Below are 22,903 nucleotides of genomic sequence, written 5' to 3' on the forward strand. Positions count from 1 at the left end.
CTATGCATTGCAGATACAGTATGTGCTCCTGGATCACAATCGTAGCAAAATACTGATGTACATCTACTGTAGTTTGAACTCTTTCTAGTTAGATTAGCTGGTGTTTGATGTCTGCCTGTGAGTAAATTATAAATGTAAATGTGTCTCGTGAATGTTCTGACTGGGAGCTGAGCAGTCTACACTGACGTATGTACACACAATGCTCTCTGTGTGCACTATCATCTCCAACTCCAGTTGTTCTGTAAGAATGTTATTGTGATGTCGTGCCACCGGGTCAAAACCATGAGGGGGTCTCAGCTGAAATAGCTCATGCCTTTCAGGAAGATAAGAAGAAAAGTCTGTTGTATTGTTCTCTGAAAAGAGAAAGTCGTTTAGTCTGTGAGACACAACCACATGCAGATGTTTGTAGAGAAGCATGGGGAAGCTTTCTGGACTGCTGGTTTTCCTCCTAGTTGTACACTCAGGTACTGATTATTCAATTGTTGAAAGTACTTTTTTTTAATAACAGGTTTTATGAAAGTAATAAGTACTAACATTATCAATAAATGATGTTTAAGAATGTATTTAATTGAATGTTTTTCATTTCAAGAAAAAAAAGTCAATTTATCCAGTTTCTTAGAGAAAATGCTATGCTAGTATGTATTTATCCACCTAATGTTACTACAGTCAGCATTATTAGTGACAAATTGAATACAAATTCACATTGAATTAGGACTGGATTATATCTCTCGGTTATGCTCACTTGTTTGTTTACTGGAAAATTTGTCAGAAATATGCCAAATATTTGAAATTCTATACAAGCATTTATAAGTAATAAGTACATATTACACTAGTGAGCATGAAAATAAATCCTGTAAACCCATTTGATGTATATTACAGTAAGTTCTCTGAAGTGTTATGTGTGCAGTTCCACATCCAACGAGCACTGCAACAGAAATGCTGAGGAGTGTCGGGCTCCTCTCGATACCTGCATGACCACTGTGGACATACTGGGTAAGATTTACCTTTGTCTAAACTCCAGCAAGTGGGAAATCCTACAGCTAATGTCTAAATTTCCAGAAAATAACTAATGAAAAGTATTTAACCCCCTTGATTTATTGTTTCATTATTTTACACACCTCGTTACAGATCTTCAAACTATGAGAAAGAACCTGAATACATTTTATTTCTTTTAAAAAACATTCTATTTATTGAAAATGTATTTTATACATTCCACTATTAGACAAAGACTGGGTATAAAGGGTAGTTTCAAGTTGAAAGCCACCGATAATTGAGGGGGAACAAAAGGTTCTTGCGACATCAAGCACCTTGTTTTGGGATGATGCCTTTGGAATTCATGGGTTGCATTATATCTGGCATAAAACTATCACAGAACTGCACAAGAAAAACAGCCAACCATGACAATTGTAGTACGATGGTGTGGGGTTGCTTTGCCACTTCAGGGTCTGGGTGATTATAGAACCGTAATTGACAATCATGCACTTGCACTGCATTGAGTTTGCAACATGCAGTTGGATATCATGGAATGAAAGCAACTCTGCAAAGGAATGTGGGTCAGAATTCCTCTAGAGTAATGTGATACTATAAATATTTCCAGAACCTCAGCTAAAGATGAGTATGACGTGTATGCAAAAATAGAGGCATTCAGGAAGGAACAAATACCTTTTATTTTTTTTTTTGCAACAATTTTACAAATTGAGTGGGAGAAGCTGTAGTGTATTCTTCACAAATTAGCCAATAGTGAAAACCATTATTAATTTACTTTCTGTTTAGGTCAAGTAAAAGCGATTGTGAAGCAGTGTTCCAGTTCAAGAACATGTACAGGAGCTTCAGGCACTGCCTCACTCGATGCAAGTGGAAATGGAAATGAAGTTACATGCTGTAGCAGTAACCTGTGTAACCTCAGCACTGCAACAACCACTCAGCTGTGCACTTGGCTACTGAGTCTATCCCTGTGTCTACTCATCCTACTCATTCAACAAGATGGATAAAGGACAAACACAGTTCAATTTAGGTTGCACAATGAACCAATGGGTTTGCCTCTGCCCAGGCAGGTGTCAATGCACTAACAACCACCCAAATTAATTCATTTACTAAAATGAATTGTACCAAGACAAGTTTTTCTATTCTAAAGCTGGTATAGTTCTGTTAATGACTAATTACTTGGAAAGGCAGTCAGTAAACACTAGTACTGTACTGACATCATATGTTTAACTATAAAGTTATCACACTAAGAATAATGTGGGTTATATTTACATAAATAATTTTATTGTAACAGGTTTTTTTTTTTTCATTCCTGATTAATGTCTATTGGCATATAAAAAGGGGTTCAAATATTCTAAATACAAAAGGCTTTTTAAAGAAGCAAGCTGTTAAATAAAATAACTGTCCAGCTCATACTAATGTTTGTATCTCAATATTATGGAAAATAAAAACATTTCCAACATGAATCAATCTTTATTTATTAAGACTTAAAATAAATAACAATAATACATTTACACGGTGTTGTACAAAGTGTACAACAAAATTGCATTTTGAGTCATGAATTTTAGACAGATTTTGTATTAGTGATGTGGATTGAAATAATAAATCCCCCAAAATTCCACACAAATGTGATTATACAGTAAATGTTCTTTAACAAGGTAGCATATGGGACTGCATTACATAGCATCGATAAAACCACTGGCCTAATTAATGCTAATGAACTTCCCTTAGACATACGGGGTATAGGTTAGTGCAATATCAAAGTTTATACTATATTAACCCTGCAGATGGAATATAAAAACCCTGTCAATATTTCGTGCTGTTTGAAAAACAAAAGTCTCAGGCGGGGAAAAATACTTGTTAAATTAATGAGTGTGATTGTTATGGTAATGCTTCACCAGAGAGTTCTATGGAGAGTTTAACGTCTGCGTCTGTCTGAACCAGAAGAAAGCCAGAAAACTGGCCTACAGCAGTGGGCTTGAACTGCACAGGCAGGTTGATATAATGCTGTGTCCTGGAGAAAAGGTATAATGAACAGAATCTCTCAACAATTTGACAACGATTAAGCAGTAAAAAATAATTTAAAAGCATGTATAGAATTATACTTTTACACATCATTGTAAAAGCACCAATATGACATCACAGGTTTACAAAGAGCACCCAGTGAATATGGATTATTTATATATTAGATATATTATTGTTGTACAATATTTACCAAAATCACATAAAAAGACTTCTCACAGCAATCAACAGAATACATATATGCACAACTGCCAGTGTATGCATGCATTAACACTACATGCATGCAAACATACCTGCAGTTTAATATTTAGAGGCCCCAGTGCAGGCATGTGCAGCAGGAAGTGATACACATTACATTTGTTCAAATACAAATGTACACTGTGCTTTAAATTAAAAGTCTTTAAATTTTTGTACAGTTAACAAAACTGTACAAGAGGAGATGGAGATGTAAAAGAGAAGCAAAGTACCATAAAGCAAGAGAGAAGTAGACATTGATATTGTTTAATATTATTTAACTCACCTTAGAGAATATTTTGAATGCTTGATGAAGAAAGGCTCTGAAGGACTTAAAAATCTTAGCTGTAAGTAAATTAGAGAAGCTCAACATCACTGACATGCAACATTTACAGTAATGGATAATATTGTCTCTGATTCTGCTGTTCAAGTCCAGTTTTTGCTCCATTGTTAGAAAGACTCAAGATGCAGTGCTTAGTCTGTTAATGGTTATGAAATTCTTAACTCTCTCCGTGAATTTACCTCATGCGTATCACAAGAATTGTTGCGAAAGTTGACTTTCAATGTGCTGACCTCACCCACACGTGTGGCAGGGAACGTATAGAGACTCTGAGGGGCATATACTCCCTTCCTGGAGGACTCCATACTTAATGGAAATGGTGGGGGACAAAAAACATTTAAACTTTAGCATGAAAATATGTTGCTATACTGCTTACTATGCTTTATCTTCAGGAAAATATGTACATATTAGTTCTATACGCACACATTATGAGATTCAATTTGAGTCAGATTCAGAAACCAGTACAGTACACATCTTACCCTGTCTTTGAGCCTACAGATTCCACTTTCTTCCTGTTCTTTGCACTGAAGTCTGTCCGCACTAGAGTACAGTCTTCTTTATGGCCTGTCCCTGCACCTGCTCTTATGCCCTGCAACACAGATCCATTCAAAACAAAAGTTTGCTACTGAGGTTATGTCTTGCTCATGGAACAACAATAAGAGGACATTATTCGCACAACCATGTGCGAGAACCCTCACCATTCCACTGAGCTGGAACCGGATGCGGCTTTTTTGCTGTGGTTTTGTCACCGGGTGGCATTCAAGATCCCAAAACTGAGCATAGTCGCCCCCGTCCCGCGGGAGAAACGTAAACGGCACCTGAAAAACATGAACAAATCAATCGATAATTTACATTATTTTTGTTTAAGAAAAATCAGTACAATGCTGTTAACGTTACAAAAACAAACACCTCAATCTCTCACCTGCATCTTTTCTTTGACCCCAAGCATCCCAGACATTCTTTCACATCTGAAAGCTGTATATGTGGCCCGATAAACATCCCCACTTCCATCCACACCCTAAGGGTAACAAGAAAAGATTTGCACATTTTTTACTTTATAAACTGAAAAATATTAACAGAATGTGTAAAGTGATTCCAATCCTCAAAACAGATTAAAATACCTTAACATATGGAGGGGCAAAAGAAGAAAGGTACCACCTAACTTCTTCTCCATGGTTCTCCACATCTACAGAACATTCTGAAAATGAGACAAATTTGTTCAGACTTGTTTCGAATTTGTGCTTTTCAGGGGTCTTACAATAATGATTATTCTTTGTTTTTTTCTCCAGCTCCACTTTGACACTGTGGTCAAAGCAAAGACCTGCAGGAACTCAAAAATTAAGTTTGTACATATTGTGAGTTCATGAAACTTTTAGAATTTGAGCTGTTGCTGGTTATCGTCTGTTACCTGAGGACTCTCCAGAGCATGTCGATGGAAAGACCACTGTGCGGTTCTTAATTTCCACGCTAGTGTGTGGGCTACTGCACTGAGCTTTAAACCCTGAGCCTACAGGGGTCTCAGTCTGGGGTGGAAGGGGGCAAAGGGAGCGGTCCGAGGATGAATTTACAGCAGAGATATCCATAGCCAAGTCCTGACGGATCTGCACTTTAATAAACTAGACAGCAAAAGTACATGATAAAATTAAACTTTCTACAATTTTACATTTATTATTTGAAGTTCAGCAATAGCAATACATTGTTTGGCTAAGCACTTTTTTTATCTACAGAAAATAAAAATGCACAGTTTATAAAGTCTTATTAGTACCTTCTGCTGATCATCACACTGGATATATATCTGGCCACTCCACGGAAGCATTGAGGATTTGCTGGCCAGTGAGGGGTTTGGGCTAATTAAAATTTGCAAGTGACTCCTGTACAGAGATGAAAAGCATATAAATAAGGTATCTTATATAGGTTATAAGTGTATATTTATTTGTGTGTGTGTGTGTGTGTGTGTGTGTGTGTGTGTGTGTGTGTGTGTGAGTGAGTGAGTGAGTGAGTGAGTGAGTGAGTGAGTGAGTGAGTGAGTGAGTGAGAGAGAGAATGTGCATGCCATACTGAGGCTCGAGGATGCCATGTTGAGGGGTGACTGTCAGGCAATGGGCAGGCCAGGAGAGCTCAAATCTCAGTTCACGGTCTGAACAGTTCAGGATCCGCACATGCTTGGTATCAGCTGCACCAGCTGTGACCATTCATAAATTGAGACAGTTCAAGAGAGACAAATTTTAAGATAGGAGGCATCATTACTATTACTTAACAAATATACAGCCGGACTAAGTTTTTACACTCACTGATGGTGGGTGCAGTAAGGACCAGTTGTTCAGGCTGGATACTCCAGGTGTTGTCCACAGATGATTCAGTCCGTTTCACCACTGGTTGTGACGGACATAATGGAGGCCCTTTTACTGGAAGAACGTCCAGGGAAACGTTACTGAAGTGACGCTCTGAAGTCCCCAGACCACTAAAGGAAAACAGAATATTGCTGCTATTGAGAAATGGTGCTTTAAACCCCTATCTATATATTGACTTATAGACATCCAATATTTGTTATTCATAAGTATTCAGGAATAATAGTCGGTTGTTCTGCTCCAAAGCCCCTATAATACAACTATACAAAACACAAGCTGTTCTCCTCAGCCCTGTCTGCCTAACTCAGGTAATTAGCTAAATTTTCTTCATGACATATATAATGACTTATTGCAAGTACCACCTGCAATGTTAATATGATTGTGTGTTGGTTGCAGCCAATACCATTTCCCTTGGGAAAGTCAAACACTTTACTACCTGTCTGAATCCATGGCATGGTGCTGTGAGGCCCTGACACACTCGATATGTTCACTCTCTCCTGAATCAGAGGCTTCCACTGTACCGAGTAATGACAGGATGACCTTATTCATATTCCCATAGAATATTTGAGCCTCATTTGGCCTCTGGGGAAGGTCAAAGGCTGAAGGTGGGGGAAAAAATGCATGCATTATTTAGCTGGTCATCACTCAGTGTGGAAAAGGTATGTTAAGGAATCTTTTTATGTCAAATTACATGGACTACACACAAAAGGACCTTACCTTCCTGGACCAATTCCTCACCAAGGAAGGGTTCATCAAAGGAGATGCTCTTTAGTAAGCTGTTTTCAGACAACACTTTTTTGCTCACATCAGGCTTGATGCGTAATAACCTAAGAGACATCAACATTCTTCAGACATCCTATCAGAGAACAAACTTGAGCTTGATTTGACAAGAAAATAATTGGTTCAACAAAATTGTTACTGACCTCCGGAATTGCTGACGAGAAACTTCATCCCCACAAAAGAGGCAAATGGTGGCTAGAAGAGCAGTGCTTGACTGGCAGAGAGCCTGCTCCCTACACGATGCTTTCATCACCACTGTAATCACCTGAAAATAAAATGCATTCAAAACTGATTATAGCCCACCACAGATTAATAAAAAAAAATAAAATCAATGAAATACATTTTCCGAAATTACCAAAATCCTTTACGTAAATGACACATGAAAAATCAGCCCACCTCTTGAGTCCTTTCTTTCAGTATAAACTGTGAGGGTGATAGGCCAATTACTGTCGAGTCCATGACCATGCGCTTTTCCAGGTCGCTGTATGGCACAGCTCGAATGAAGGCAGCTCTGGAGCCTGTGTTTCGCACACACACACAAAGTTTGCTGACTCTGCCTGTCTGAATACTGCTTAGAGTGGCCACATAACCATCAGAACGCTTCCTTAATTCCTCCAAAATCACATTACTTGTCCCTCCATATCCAGACAGAGGAATCTAAAATAAGAAAAAAAAAGGTACAAATAAAAAAACAGCAGTTACAAATTTACTGGTATTTACAAATGAGTTACAGGTTAAAAAGAGTTAAAGAAAAAAAAAAAATTTTTATTTTTTCTGAAAAATAAGTCAAGAAATAAATAAGGAAATAAGAAATTATTTGAAAAATAAAAGGTTTATCAGATGTTTTTCCAACTGCCAAATGGGTCAGTGCTTTCTGAGATACTATTCTGCTCACCACAACAAAATAAAGATAATCACTATACAGAAAGAAGTCAGAATTTTATTAACAGAAATGAGGTTCCCTGGATTTCTTTTTTCCTCTAGAGATCACACTGCTGTTAATAATCCATGCTGGCTGACATCAATAATTATGCCACAATAAAAACATCATATTTCCCCCTATTATAAAGGATGTAAATATTAAAAAAAAAAAGCTGCTGTTCCAAACTGCATGCCACATGATAGTGGTGTATAGCTCTCTGGAATATAGTGCTCCGGGAGTGTATATAGTAGACATTTACACATGGACTTCTGACAAAAGTTTCAATTAAAAGGGGTTAATAAAATGTGTGTGGCTGTTTTCTTTAAAAATACATTTATTTAGCACTGCTGTAAAGAGTTTCCTTTGTCTGAGTTTTTTTTAGAAATCAGAAAATAACTTCTTTCAAAAGGAAATCTATAGCAGAGGACCCTGAAATTTCTGACAAGCTGCAGAGGCAACAATGAAAGAACAACTCAATAACAGGATAAATAACTTATCACACGGGTCTTCCACAGTATTATACATAACTGTACATGGATGAAATAGAGTTCCTTTATGTATTTATGTAAGCCAATCACAGCATGCCTTGTATATTTAGACATGTCCACCTAAATATCTGCAATAAAAAGTGTCTGATGATCAAAAAAGCTGAAACTAAACAAAATATGTACAGAATATACTTACAGTGAATTTGACTCCAGGTTGAGAGGGCCGCACAGCAGACTGTTTAATCTCAAGCTTGGCCAGCATGGAAGCAACACGTGTGGGAGCAAAAAGAATGTGAACTGTCACATCCTCTTTGGGTTTAATTATTTGCTCTCTGCTACGAGTCAATCGCTCCTCAGGGCCAAATGAACTCTGCAACTGAAGAAAAAAAAAGGACAGTCATTAATCGATAATTCTTTAAATTACATTTAAAAAAAAAAATAATTCATTACAAGCATTATTTTTTTTTTTTGCCTTGGCACCCCTAACCAACACACATCTAACTATATGCTTAAAATGTTCATCAAAGGATTTTATTTCACATTCAAAAGCTTAACGCTACCATATATTAAACTATTGAGTTCATGTACAAAATGTCACGTCAGCCCATTTTATGCAACAAACCTGAAAGCAGTCCTGGTCCTGCCCTCTAATAAGTAGTCGTAGCTGCTGTGATGTTGTGGGGGAATTATTTCTCAGTACCAACTTCTGCTGCCTGCAACACAAACATTGTTTCAAATTAAATCTAATTAAAGCAGTGCTTCTGCTTGTGAATCTGCTTCTTCCTGAGGACTTACACAGCTCTGCCTAGCGGAACTCCTCCCCAAGCCATGAACTGCTTGTTGGAGAGGATCGGTGGCACTTCACCATGAGGCACGGACACTTGAGCAGATGTCACATTCCTAGAATTCCCCTGGACCACCTCTCCTTTTAGGACAACCTCATATTGTGGACCACTGGGCAGTACAAGGATTGTCAGTAGACTGGGGAGGAGAGAAAAAAAAAAAAAAAAAAAAAAAAAGAAACATATTTGAATACTGGGAATTTTACCTCTCATCTAGGTCATGCATTTTACCACCGAGTTAAACAAACTAGTTAAAAAAGCTACATACCACTCTTTATATTTTCTGTTGTTCTGGGCAGTGAAAGAAACAGTGACTCCCTGTTCCTCTCCAGTTTGCAGAAAAAGCTCTTCAGGCTTCACAGTAAAGCAGTTGTCACCATCATTACTCTGTAAATCCACATCATCACACAATATAGTCATTACATCTACTTGTAGCTTTTAAAATAATAATGCAAATTTATAAAGCTTTCAAACTTTGCTTAGAAAAAATGCAATTCCAGCAATTTGAAATCCTTCCATAAAAAAAAAAAAAACAAATTAAAAAGTACCTTTAGTCTAAGCTGGACATCAATGTTTCCTGCATTTTTTAAGGGCAAGGTCTGGCTGGTTGACTGTCCCAGTGGACACTGAAGACAAACAGTCTGTAAAGACCAGTTATAAGCAAATAAGTCATGTGTAGTAAAAATCTAATTACCGCTTAATGAATAACCAAACCAATACTTTAAGGCTCCTGGGATCATTCAAAAATGTCAAGTTGATCATGCTGAAAAAGAATGTCAGGAAAAAGCAGTCAAATTTAACACATTGCAACTTCTTGCCTGCAGATCCTTGGGAGCATGAACTCTGGCTGTTCCAGACCTTGCTCTGAGGGGAACACTTTGGATCACACGACTGGGGCCAGGGCTGTCCACCTCAATATCCACACGAGCACCGAATTCATCTGGTGTGCCTAATTCACCTGCATCACAAGACAGAGTTATTTCAAAATTATAATTATACCAAAATAAAAAATGTAACAATAATTAAAAAAAAATCACCAAAATATATCAGTACCTAATTTTGCATTGAATCTCTGAGGTGCGTTAAAGTTAACCCACACCATAAAGCTGTCAGGATTCTGTTAACAAAATATTAAGGGTTTTAATACAGCTCAGTGTAACATCTGGAATTCAGTTTTGATTGGTGCCATGCTTACAGCATACTTACATCTCCATAGCTAGAATGCATTACATGGTTTATGACAGAAACTGAAGTCAAATTCCCACCAGAATGGAGAGAGCTATCTGCCGTCATAGTGACAGGACTCTTAGAGAAACTGAAACAATGCCAGGCCGAGGCATTCTAGGGGAAAAAAAGTAAATGTTGCAGGAAATCTTTAAACTTCAAACAAAAAATAAATACAAATAAAAATTAGGGGTCATGCAAGATATAGTTCACTAACTGCACTTATCACTAGACGAATGGGCACAGTTGCTCGAGTCCTGTTAACCATTTTAAGTGACAAGGACTTAGCAGTGCCCCCTGCCAAGTCCCCGAAGTCCAGGCCAGTCTTACCAACATCCACCTTCAAACAATACAAATTCAAAAGTAATTTTTTGCAATTTTACATGTAGTTACAGTACATTATCTGCAATATTAAGTATGTTAATATTAAAGAAACTTACGTCTATTGCTGGATTCTCAGCGACTGCTATAAGTACTACTTTCTTGGCAAAGGCTTCAGCCTGTGCCACAGTCTCGCTCTCAGCAGAAGCAGGCCAGGATGACACACTGAGAGTACACTGGTAAAGGCCAGCTTTTGGAGCAATCAACAGCACCTTCTGCTCCTCTGTGCTTTTAGGTCCAATGATGGTCTTATTCTTCACAATCAGCCACTGGTATGGCAGGGAGTCAACCTGGTAGAAATGTTCAGAATTGCAAAATTACCATACAACTAATTTACTTCCACTTACTAACTGCCAGCATTAAATCAAGTAAATGACTAAGATCAATGACTAAGATAACAGTTAAAAAATAATGAACAAGCTGTTCTAACAAATAGCTCTAACAACAGGTAAAAGGTTCATTTCTTAAAGCTGCAAAGCAGCAAAGACATTATTGGAAAAGTTCTCACCTTCTCGCCATCAATGGAAAGATTCACTACAGATATGGCCACCTGTTGCCAGCGTTCTGAGGGGTTAAAGATGCTGAGTGATGTCTGGCAGGCAATGCCAACACAACATGCACCAGGAAACTTCAGCTCATCCGGGACAACCACTTGGGTTAAAAAACAGGCAAGTCAGAAACAAGTTATATTGCTTCATTATTATTGAAAAATTCATTACCAGAAACAGTTTTCTTAACTTAACATTTCACCTCATTAGAACTTAGAAATAAGTTGTTGCTGATATTTCTCACTGACATGCTAATCACAAAAAAAGTAGGAGCCATTTGTGTCTGTTCAGTTGACAAATTATTACTAGTAAACCAATAATTACTACAAGCAAAAACTATAGCTACAGTACACAATCACTTAAATATCAAACACTTACCTCTGAAATCTGCCACATCACGTACACACCATGCCCCCATGCTGGGCTGTCCATAAGCTTTGCTAAGAGGGTAATGATGAGGATGTTGACCAGCAGTCATATAGACAGATGATAAACCTGTTGTTCCTGGAACATGTGTTTGTGCAGCTTGTGAATTAGCACCAGTCATTACTGCTGGCATGCCATACGGTCCTGCCAGAGGCCCTATATGGTAGGATGGTGCCTGCAATGAACCATCTGTGTTTAAGTAATGCTGGGGAAGCTGAGTGCTGAAAAGTGATTGACCAGTGAGATGAGCTGATACACCACCAGTTAAATCGGACAAAGCACCCTGAGCGTTTGGGGCCAACCCATACCGCAAAGGTTCAGATTTGTAAGAACTAGTGGGATGGCCAAAGTTTGAGTCAAGGAAAGCCCCACTCCCTGCTCCAGGGATGTTAGAGACTTGTTTAGTACTCTGCTCCATTGGTCCACCAGGTTGATTGTTAATGTTGAGGTTGCTAGAATAACCAGAGTCTACTGGAGCGTACAGACTAGGGTGAGGCTCGGATTGTTGATTCACTGGCCCACATTGACGCTTGTAGTCGTTGTGGATAATGCCCTCATTTTGGACGTGTGAGCCATGTTCTATGGTATGTTGATTTGATCTGGGAGCTTCAGCAGGACAGGATAATTTTGAACTCAAGTCTCCATTGTGATGGATAGTTTTAGTTGCATCAAAAGGATCCACCGGTGGGGTGGGACTTGCTCTGATTATTGTGGTACTCAAGGACATAGAGTTATTTTTCTGACAAAGAAAAAAAAATATCCAGTTACATAAAAATACTGCAGTCACGTTAAACAAGAAAACATTTTGTAGATGCTGAATAAAGTGGGTTAAAAGCTAGAATGCAAACATACAATATTTCTATGGAATACACTACAATTTAAATAAAAATCAACTGTGTGTTCATTTGTACATTTTCACCCAAATTCAGGTCCATTAAAGACAAGAATATGATATGAATCAGCAAAGATTTACAAACTCTATATTTACAAGCTCTATACAAGGTTAAATGCATTAATTATGTTTTTGTGCGTTCTTATTTAACATGTTCAGCTAATCAAAGTTCTCAAACTCTAGTACTGAGCGAAGCACCCTGATTTAAAAACTGACCTGATGATTAGCAGGTGTAGGAAGTGTAGTGTTCTCATTAATAGAAAGGTAGGTAAGTCTGCTGATGGATGGACTAGAACAGTGAGATTGTGGTGACAGTGGGTCAGTCCCAGGACTTCTCTCACACATACCACTACTAGAGGAAGGAGACAGGTCTCTAAAGAGAAAAAGAAAAAAAAAAAAAAATACTGACTTCTTTGTTCACACTCGATACCACAGAATAAAACTTTACTATCTAAATATATGCTACACTAAATTGTGGCCAGACACAAACCTATTTATGTTACTGCTGTTTTTGTCATTACACTTAAATAGGCTACATTGGTTAAGCTAGAACGATCAAAGAACACAGGAGTTTACCCATATCCACTAGGCAGTGATGTCTGACTTGGGCTTGAATGAGTAAGTGGAGAGGTGGATGGTCTGAAGTTGCAATGGCTAGCTTCCACAACACCAGAGGCACAGCGCTCAGGTGAGGCTATAAAACAGTCAAGAAAAACTCAATTATTAACAAATGCTTATCTATAGTTTATTTGTCCTGAAATGGCCTGATTTAAAGAAATCAGACACCTAAAACACATCCTACTTAAATGAATCATTCAACAATACTATAATATCAAATAATAATTGTGACTTGAATCAAAGAAAAACTTGCCAAAATTTGCATCAGTGTTTAAAGAACAACTTGGTCCAGCAAGTGTCAGTTTCTCTTTTGCAACAGATTGAGCAGCTCGTGGACTCCCAGGCGATTGTGCTGCTTCTGAGCATGGTCTCCCCTCCTGCCTCAGACAGGTTTTGCTTTTGGTTGTGTGCTGCAAGCTCCCTGATGTAGGTAAATCTGAACATCCACTGGTTTGATGGTTTTTGGGTGTAGACAATAATTCTGATATCGAGTCATTACTTTTTAAAGATTGGCATGTTCCAGAGGCCTGCGGTCGTGCTGGGCTTATTTTGATCCTGGACTCTGAGCAACTCCTGTTTCCTGCGGGTGTTGGTATGTGGCAGCCACTTTTGCTTCTTTCTGGTTTTCCTTGAACAGATTTAGGCTTTAGAGTTGAGGTCAAAGACTGCCCTGCACCTGCTGATCTTCTAGCTGGGTGAGCTGTGGCTGTCGGAATGCAGCTAGTCTTCGGACGTGGAATAGAACTTCTTTTAGCGTTAGACCTTTTACATTCAGACACAGATTCTATAGATTGTTTGGATGCATTATTTTGTGAAACCTGACTTGAAAAAACACCCTTTGAAGTTGAATGCTCTACTGCATGAAGACTGATGCTGTTTTGTAAAGGTGGAGTCTGTCTTTGTGTAGTACCGAGAGAATTACCCAGACTGTCCGCCATGCTAAGAATGTCAAGACAGGAATGAGAGCTGGAAGCATCACTATCACTGCTTGACACTTCTGCCTTCTTCAGGTATTTCTCCATGTCAAGAACACTCAGCTCATCCATGGATATGGTTTTCTGAAGGTGATCCTGCTCAGGCAGTTTTTCAAGCTCAGGAGTCTGAACCAACACGCCTGTCCTGCTTTTGGACTGCCTCTTTTTTGATAACTCCATGATCATTGCTGCAAGCTGGGCAGGGTCTGAGCTTATTGAGGCATCAGCAATAGCTGATGCAATTGTGCTGATGCTAAGTGTTACATTTCCACTGGAGTTTGATTCAGAACTATGACTGGAATTTTCTTTATGTTCTAGTGATACCACAGGTGAAACCTATTGCAAATGAAAAGAAATCAAATCACTTGTGTACACTCCAAATATATGTAAACATATGAATTTATAAAATAACCCATAACTGTGAGTAAATAATGCATTACCTGGACATCTTTTTGGTGTGAATGACCCATTTGTGGCTGCCCAGATGGTGTCAGTACAAGGGTTTTTTCCAAATCTTCTATGAATCCAAAGTAGCAATCAATTAGCATTTTCTACAAAGATTTGACCCAAGACCATACCCTAATTCAGTTAATTGCAGGAAATAATTTCATACCTGGATTCATGGTATCATCTGCCTCACTAAGCTGGACTGTTTCACTGTGAACAGAGCTTCCTCTAGAAGAGAAATCAGAGGGCCGAATCAAAGCAAAGGGCTCCCTCTTCTCAGGTGAGTTGATGATATAACCAAATGAAGGCTGAGGAAAAAAACAAGACAAAATAAATGAGAGCACACAAAATCCTGGTATACTACAGAAACTGGTTGTTGGCCAACATTGTAAAAAACTTTCGTGAAGTTCTCACCCTTTTAATGTCTTCCTCACTGCCCCCTAAACATCCCAACGCTTCAGATCTCTGCTGAAAAAATTCCCCCAGGGAAATTCGCAAATAACTTTGGTTTCCCTTTTCAAACTCATTTGAGACTTGGGAGGATCTCATTAGAATGTGGCTACTAGGGGGAAGTTTCCATGAGGTGTCGCCAAGAAGTACGCTTCTATTGACCGCTTCAATCTGTTCTTCCTAATCATAAGGAGAAAAAGGAATCCCTTCATGAATCAACACTTAATTTTAAACAGTCTCTCTTGCACAAAGGGAACAGTTTGTCATATCAGCCTAAAGACTAAATCAGAAACAAAGTGCACCCCTTACCTGCATGAATTGGTGCTCTTTATCAAACTCTGCTTGATCTTCAATAATCTTTTCCATAGCCTGGCCTGAAACACAAGTTAACATCTCAAACATTTGCAAAATAGTACAATGTTCTAAGGCATTCGTCCACCTATACTTACCACCAACAACAAACTCCTCACACTGCAATTGGTTTGCAATATCATCAGGGATATTTGTCTCCTTTTCAAAGGAGGAATAGTAGGCTAGATCAGTCACCCATTTCCCATCCTCATTCTGGTAGACAACACTGTGAGTGGCATTGGCATCTACAAAATGAGAAGCTTGATGCATGATATCCCAAATGGTTTGACACAAAAATGCTTGTTGCCCATATAAAATAATGTTATACAGAGTCAGTTAAGATGTAATTAACTGTGAAAGGACAGTACATTTGTCAGCTTGGTAATCTCTTATTTTTACAAAATAACCAATTTAAAAAATGACTAGGAAGATGGGCTTTAAGGACTCCTTGCAGATCAAATTTGTTGTGAAAGATCTAACCTTGTTGGAATGCCAGCTGAACATCAGGGCAGGATACTTGATTCCAAATATCACTCCGCTCATCTTCATTCGGATGGGAAGCTTGAGACAGGTACTTGACTTCAAGAGATTCTCCTGAATGTTCCTCATTGCTTTTTGTGTATTTGTCAACACTGACAGAGTTCCTACAAGGGCCCCCAAAGAGACCCGAATCACTAAAGTTGATTGTATGCCCTTGGCTGACTCCCGCTTTGCTGTTTTTGGTAAAAGAAAAGTCAAAAGCAAACTGGGTGCCTTGAAGGGCACCAGAAGTGGAGTCCTGTAGGTTACAGACACCACCAGGCCTAAGGTACATAGAGTCAAATTGTTCCTCCAGAGATTCTGCACCAGAGTGTGAACTATCCATGGAATTCTATTAAAGAAAAAAAGGTTTGGCGTTACTGACTAGTGTTTGAATTTCACACACAAAAAACCTTAATTTTAAATGCTGCCCAACACACAAGTAGCATAATTAAGCAATTAATACAATGAATAATGCAGCATTCTACAGATAGTTTCTCTTGTTTTATCACCCATGTATGAAACTCAAATATAGTCAGCTTTGGGAGGGGGAAAGCAGCAAACTTTAATATTGCTAAGCTATATAAAGACTGATCAAACCTTACCAGTGCCTCTTGCCTATGCTGATTCATACTTTGGTTTGTAGATTGAAGCCTGGTCAGTACAGAACCTTGAACTGAAGACTCTGTTTCAACTGTCCCAACTGGGCCCACACGGTGTCCCATCTGAAAATAATCACAAATACATAATAGTTGCTGATTTGGATATTTACTTCTTGCTAAGAGCAAGTTTTTGCTCCTCTCAACACCTCACCCAACGTATTAAGAGCATAATAATTAACCCGTTAAGCTCAAGCATTTATTAAAGTGCTTATTTAAAAAATAAATTAAATAAATTAAAAAGGAATGCTTTACACACCAAATATCTACCACCTAAACAAATGCTGGAGAAAACAGTGAATGTGGTTTGGTCTTCGGAATATGAATTACCTGGCTATGCTCACTTGATGCAAATCGGCCTAATCCAGGGAGCTGTGAGAATAGGTGTTCATCCTCGCCTGTTCCATTTCCTCCCACAATTCCCAGTCCCCGTAACACATCATACGTGGTCTGGACACCTGTGGGTGGCGGGACTGTAGACACACCCCCATCATTTCCATCCTCCTCACTGCCACTGCTACCATCACCACCTCCACCATCTCCTAAAACACCCAAAAGTGTAAAATGCTGAGTTTTCATCATTGTTCTTAAAACAGATTTAACATTTATCAGGTTACACAAATGGAGAATTAAATCTGGATACCGGTTATTGGCAATTCAATCACTCTACCCTCAGCAGAGCACCGTTGTTCAATGCCTGTCCTGGAGTCTATAAATTGATCACCTGGCTGAGACTCATCATCTGAGCTTCCACCCTCTAGGCCTGGCCTACAATGAGTCTGATTGCTTTCACCAACCTGTATATACATCAACATAAATAAACAAAATGTATAACAGCAAAACACAAATGTATGTTTCTGTTCCATTACAATTTAACATGGTGTGAAACAGACTGATTAAACAGACAAGATTCCTTATCAGACAAGATTTTATTGTTCTGAAATTACATGTATCCCCATGTGCAATTAAACGATTACAGCTTTCCAAACGTGTCAGTAAATTAGTATTATATCTTCACTTTACCAGTTGTCTGGAGGTGCTGGGCAACAGGAATCGGGCTCTACTACGATTCTGTGAGGCTTCCAGCTCATCCTCAGTGTCTTCATCACTAGCAGGACACGAATCCATACCTGTGGCGGCTAGTCGCACATCAGGCATGCAAAAATCCCCCTAAGGAGGGAAATTGACACAATAGTGTTAATTACATTTAAAAAAAAACAAAAAAAAAACAAACAACAAAAAAAAAAAAACAGGCTGTAATATAATTCAGATACAGATGCATATATAGTTAGCAATATAAGCAAGACTGCCACAACAATGCTAAAGCTATAACAAACTTGCTGGCTTAAAATACTGAATCCTACCTTATTGTAGTCATTTAGAAAGTTGCTTCGGTTTTTGGTCGATGTAAGTTCAGTAGCAAGAGGCTGAGATGAACCAATTTGGCTGCCAGGTAACTCCTAAAAATTGGTGATATAAATTTTAAAGTAAGTATATATAAGTATATAGTCAATAGTATGTCAACACATGGTTATTACATCAACACGTGGGCCTTCTCCAAACAATTACTACTAAACTGGAAGCACACAATGATGTATGCTTTGGCTGTAATTTTTCTTCACTCCAACTAAGGGACCCCAAACTTAAGCATGATAATGTCCCTGTGCAAGGTACATAAAGATGGACAGCTATGTTTCAAAATCCTGAGGATAGCCTACCTACAAAAATGGAGGTTATTACAACAGTAAAGCACATTGGGGATATAATGGTCAGGTGTCCAAAAACTTTTGACCAGTGTACACAACACTAAATTAAATTGAACTACATTTCAGTCTCACTGCATACTTTTTAGTCATTAGTCAACATTCTGCAGCACAAAGAAAAATGTGAATGTAGGACAATCAACGTAGTAACACCAACTTACAGCAGCGGAGATTTCCTGGCCCTCCACTCGACCTCTCTGCATAGACGGAGGAACGAGCTTATTGAAGTACAGCTGCAACTCTTCATCGTGTAGGTTGTCTACATCAATGTCATCATCTGCAAAAGTATCAACCGAAACAAACATTATACTAGTGTAGAGTTGGCTGTACTTCCTCAGAAGGCTGACATTCTTAAACATCTGCTGCAGATGTTCTTATAGACTGTCGTGGCGAGTGACCTCTGGAATGCGGCGGTGTGCTGGGGAGGCAGCATCAAGAAGAAGGACGCCTCACGTCTGGACAAGCTGGTGAGGAAGGCGGGCTTGGTTGCAGGCTTGGAGCTGGACAAACTGACATCAGTGGCAGAGAGATGGGCACTATGCAGGCTTCGGTCAATCATGGACAATCCACTGCATCTACTGCACAGTTTCATCTCCGGGTAGAGAAGCAGTTTCAGCGAAAGGTTGCCATTACCACCCTGCTTCACTGACAGACTGAGGAAGTTGTTCCTTTCCCATGTTGTGTTGATCTTTATTTCTACTTGGGGTGGGGGAATCAGTGTTGACTTTCCTCGCTGTTCTGAACTGCACTACACACTGTACACTATGCAAATTAACACTCCGGTTTGCACAGAACTCTCCAAAACAGTTTGAGTCGCACAAGACTCGAAATAAAACACCATTTTTTGCAAAGAGTCTATTCTTGAACTTACCTTTACATTTTTTGTATTTATTGCATGGCTTATTGTCTATATTTGTGGATACTGCTGGAAGCTGTAAATTTCCTATTTGGATGAATAATGTATGCATGCATGTATGCATCTAATTATCTATAAATTAGATGCATACATCTACAGATTATCTACTGCTATCTGAACAGCACATTATAAATAGTTACCTGTTAAATCGCTGTTCATGCTGTCAAGCGACATGAGCTTCTCATTAACCAGGAAGCTAGCGACACTGCCGCTCATCCCATCACTGTCCGCTGCCTCACTCTCTAGACCCTCTTCAATAGGTAGTGGAGCCAACACAGTCTAAAACAAGCAACAGTTAATTTAGTCTAGAACTGAATGGCTAAATTATTAGCAACTGATTTTTTATCTTACCGGACTCGCAATGGTTTCTTTTCCTCCAAAATGTGAAACTGTTAATAAGCCAGTAGAAATATCTGCAAACATTTTTTTTTTTTAAAAAGGTACATTTTAGTTTCCCTGGAACTGAGCGATAATATGACAATATTCAGTGGTGAATCTGAGAGGGTTAATCTAATATTGGCAGGACCAAAACAATCATAGCACAACAAGTAAGAGTACATGTTCAGCTACAGTATAACAGGCTGCAAAATTTGCACAGCAAATCTGCGTGAGCCACAGCATCACGCAGAAAATAAGTTTAGTACCATCAGGGTAATCAGAGGGCCGGGCAGACGCAGCGTGAACTCTCATATCGGAGGCTTTAGACACTGGCACACATTCTGACTCATCCAAATTAACCTTCACTAACAGGCCTGAAAAACGATTGGCAGCTATGAAGTCATCTGCGTTCTCCCTGAAAAAATGAATTCAGAGAAGATTCAAGTAAGAAATCTTATTTAAACTTTTGTATCCATTGTATTATTTGAACCACACTTTCAGAAAGATTTGGACAAAACATGAAACAGGAGTCGACACTTACAAATCATCTTTGAAGCTGAGTGCAAACTTTTCCCTCCCACAACTTGAGCCTTGAGAACCTGCTAGAGAAAGTGGCCCCGGTTCCAAGTAGGAAGCTTGTACATCCGTTAGCCTGGGGAATAATGTCCAGGGTTAAATGTACAGTCCAGTAAAAGTCCTTTTATTTCTACCGAGCAGCTTGTAAACACTGCACAGTTTGCAAATAAAATTCATGTCAGGTATTCTTAGTTTAACCTGAAAGTGAGCAGTAGTTTAAATGCAAGGGTTAAAGCAAAAGCCTTTACTTTCGTGACACAATAACAATTAGCAAGTCGGACTACAAGATAGACTTTTTAACCAAATGCACAAGTTATTATTAATATTAAGAATACAAGAAACAGGAGTTAATTCCCACAATAAAAGCACAAGTGTGCAATGTTCGGTCATATTGTTTATTTATTTAATTTCATATCTGCACGAGTCAAACTACCGCAATAACAAGTTTCACACCACTGCAATGCAGTGAACGTACAATCCAGAGTCGCACACCTGTTGTCTGCTGTAGCTCTACTTTTAGCCACAGTAGAAGCAGCCACGGGCACACCGAGTGTGGAACCCAGCGTAACATCACCCAGAGTGACCCGGCCACCGCTACCCAAAGACGTGTTGGAGAGGAAGCTGGGAAATGTCTCATCCCCCAGGTTTCTGAAGCTTTCCATGTCGTGACTCAACAACACAAGGGCTCATCACATGGAGCATGAGCTGCAAAAAGTATAAAAAAACGCTCAGTATGTGTTTCAGAAAAAAGACAATCAATCAATTAGTCTACAACACACCACATTTTTTTGTTTTACAAATACTCTGTAGATAATATAACCAATGGATACGAACCATTGTACAGCTATATCTGTCATACCACTTTATACTGTATCATACCAAAAACCACACTATATATACCCTTATTCAGTTATATGTACATATTACTACACCTTCTGTATAACCTCATACCCTTATTATTACACTGCCACTTGTAAATAAGCTATTTATGCACTTCTGGTTAGATGCTAACTGCATTTCATTGGCTCTGTACATGTACCCTGCACAATGACAAAGTTGAATCTAATTCAATCTAATATAAATATGGGGAGGTTTGGATGTCGTATGAAAAGGGTATCTTTCTAAATTGTTAGTATTTTGTTTACTAAAAAATTCATTACATTTTAGCACTTTGAGTACACTTAATTAAATTAAACACGATATAAACAAAGCTTGGACGTCTACGTTATGTTTCTGAGTTGGGGAACTCTGACAAGTTGTTTTCACACCAACATTGTATTTTTTCACCGAGATATATGAGCAATAACACTTAAATCAATACCACAGATCGGTAAATACATGTCTTAACTCTCTAATTACCCCAAACCTGAGATTTGCTAAAGCTGGTTGGTTAAAAGTGCTGGTTTTGTTCCATGTTGGAAAGCTGCCGTTAGCTGAGCATTAACCCCGGCCATGAAAGAAAGACATGGGCTGTGTGTTATCGAATTAACACGTCTGTCTAAACTAAATACACAAAGACAAACTGTTGTTCGAGCTACTCCGCTTCGTTGAATAATTACTCACCGTGTTCTTCTAAACATCCCCCCCAGTCCTAGCTTTCCCACTGCCGACTATCTAACGACCTCCACCAGCAGCAGCAGCTGTAACTAACTGCCTCGGAAAATGTCCGCAAATTATGTCTCCAGCTCCACTTCTGCGGAAGGACTCAGATTTTACAAGCGATATATGCAAAGAATTGCTCCAGCAGACGGCTTAGTGTTGATCCCCGTTAAAGTTTGTAACCGTTTAAGAGCTCCGGCCTGCACAATCCTAAGACACAGTTATATAAAATGAGTCTAAAACGAAGCCCCAAAAAAGCTCCAGAAAACTAACTTGAGCTGTAACCAAAGCAGCCCGCCTCTACATTTTTTTTCGAGGCGGGCCTTAGCTAGAAATCTCAATTGTCATTGGAGCGCTGCGCGTCAATCAAGAAAATAACGAACCAATCGCGTTAAGCGTGGACTTGTTTGAAACGGTAGCGGCAGTGCGCTTCAGACCCCGCCTGCAGTTAGAGGCAGTATGGCGCATGTTCACAATCACTCAATACTGCAACGATTTACTCGTCTATTATTAGGAGAATGCGTATTAATTGCATGGTATTTTCAAACCTTAATCAGTTATATGGAAGTATATTAGAAATTAGGATTGTCAATTTTGTCTAATTATATATATATATATATATATATATATATATAAAATAGTTACGTTACATATCAGCAATGCATAATTTTACATAAGTACAAACGTACAAACTTCAGATGAAGGCAGTTTGTGGGAAATTATATTTGGCAGCTGCACTTTGGGTCCGAAGGTCACGAGTTCAAATCCCAGCCACGCCAAGCTGCCTCACCTGGGCCCATGAGCAAAGCCCTTAACGCCATAGCTGCTCAGTTGTAAGTAGGAAACAAATGCAAACTGCTCAGAATAAGGGCATCTGCAGTTATTGTAAATAGTTTTCTTAGTTGCCTTGAGTTTACAGTCTTTACAAACGATATACAGATTAAATGCAGCTTCAGCAAGATGAGCGTTACATAGGTTTATGATGTATATTCAAGTAGCACTTTGTTTTTTTATAACTTCCAGAGCACAATCAATACTAAACTACAAAAGTCACGCAATAAACCTCTGTAACCACTAGGGCTAAATATTTTTAAACAATGATCTTGATCAATCATTTAGAGAAATCTTTACATATTTTAAAATAAAACTACACATAAAAAGCTGTTGAGTTTATAGTATTAATATAAAAATTCCAAATTACTTCCAAGCTACAACTTGGAAT

The 22,903-nt window shown here is 38.7% G+C and overlaps 2 protein-coding genes across 4 annotated transcripts; one reads left to right on the plus strand and one right to left on the minus strand.

Annotated features, from left to right (window-relative positions):
• The first annotated feature begins 80 nt into the window (after positions 1 to 80).
• LOC124384275 (prostate stem cell antigen-like) lies at positions 81 to 2,450 on the plus strand. Of its 2 annotated transcripts, none has more exons than XM_046846997.1 (3): positions 81 to 464; positions 880 to 993; positions 1,774 to 2,450. In XM_046846997.1, the coding sequence occupies exons 1-3, from the start codon at positions 416 to 418 to the stop codon at positions 1,989 to 1,991; spliced, it is 381 nt and encodes a 126-aa protein (XP_046702953.1). In that variant the 5' UTR covers positions 81 to 415; the 3' UTR covers positions 1,992 to 2,450. The 2 variants fall into 2 exon arrangements, with proteins under 2 accessions (XP_046702953.1, XP_046702954.1); XM_046846998.1 differs by having other exon boundaries at positions 908 to 993.
• cep192 (centrosomal protein 192) lies at positions 2,447 to 21,986 on the minus strand. 2 transcript variants are annotated; one of them, XM_046846993.1, is made up of 48 exons: positions 21,646 to 21,986; positions 20,575 to 20,787; positions 20,048 to 20,158; positions 19,773 to 19,921; positions 19,480 to 19,541; positions 19,269 to 19,407; positions 18,374 to 18,489; positions 17,814 to 17,909; positions 17,473 to 17,619; positions 17,093 to 17,246; positions 16,780 to 16,991; positions 16,396 to 16,515; positions 15,752 to 16,142; positions 15,370 to 15,516; positions 15,230 to 15,294; positions 14,885 to 15,100; positions 14,637 to 14,778; positions 14,464 to 14,537; positions 13,303 to 14,359; positions 13,008 to 13,125; positions 12,648 to 12,804; positions 11,492 to 12,278; positions 11,074 to 11,216; positions 10,625 to 10,855; positions 10,402 to 10,524; positions 10,167 to 10,301; positions 10,014 to 10,077; positions 9,779 to 9,918; positions 9,509 to 9,601; positions 9,229 to 9,347; positions 8,914 to 9,099; positions 8,741 to 8,831; positions 8,315 to 8,494; positions 7,105 to 7,365; positions 6,852 to 6,973; positions 6,646 to 6,755; positions 6,365 to 6,527; positions 5,872 to 6,041; positions 5,639 to 5,762; positions 5,346 to 5,451; positions 4,989 to 5,196; positions 4,702 to 4,778; positions 4,503 to 4,598; positions 4,279 to 4,398; positions 4,060 to 4,169; positions 3,763 to 3,886; positions 3,527 to 3,585; positions 2,447 to 2,998 (listed from the first exon to the last, which is right to left on the minus strand). In XM_046846993.1, exons 2-48 carry the CDS (start codon positions 20,742 to 20,744, stop codon positions 2,866 to 2,868), a joined length of 8,118 nt encoding a protein of 2,705 aa, XP_046702949.1. In that variant the 5' UTR covers positions 20,745 to 20,787; positions 21,646 to 21,986; the 3' UTR covers positions 2,447 to 2,865. The 2 variants fall into 2 exon arrangements, with proteins under 2 accessions (XP_046702949.1, XP_046702948.1); XM_046846992.1 differs by having other exon boundaries at positions 14,464 to 14,540.
• Between the last annotated feature and the right edge of the window lie 917 nt (positions 21,987 to 22,903).

Source organism: Silurus meridionalis, chromosome 4 (genome assembly GCF_014805685.1).
Source record: "Silurus meridionalis isolate SWU-2019-XX chromosome 4, ASM1480568v1, whole genome shotgun sequence".
NCBI lineage: Eukaryota > Metazoa > Chordata > Actinopteri > Siluriformes > Siluridae > Silurus > Silurus meridionalis.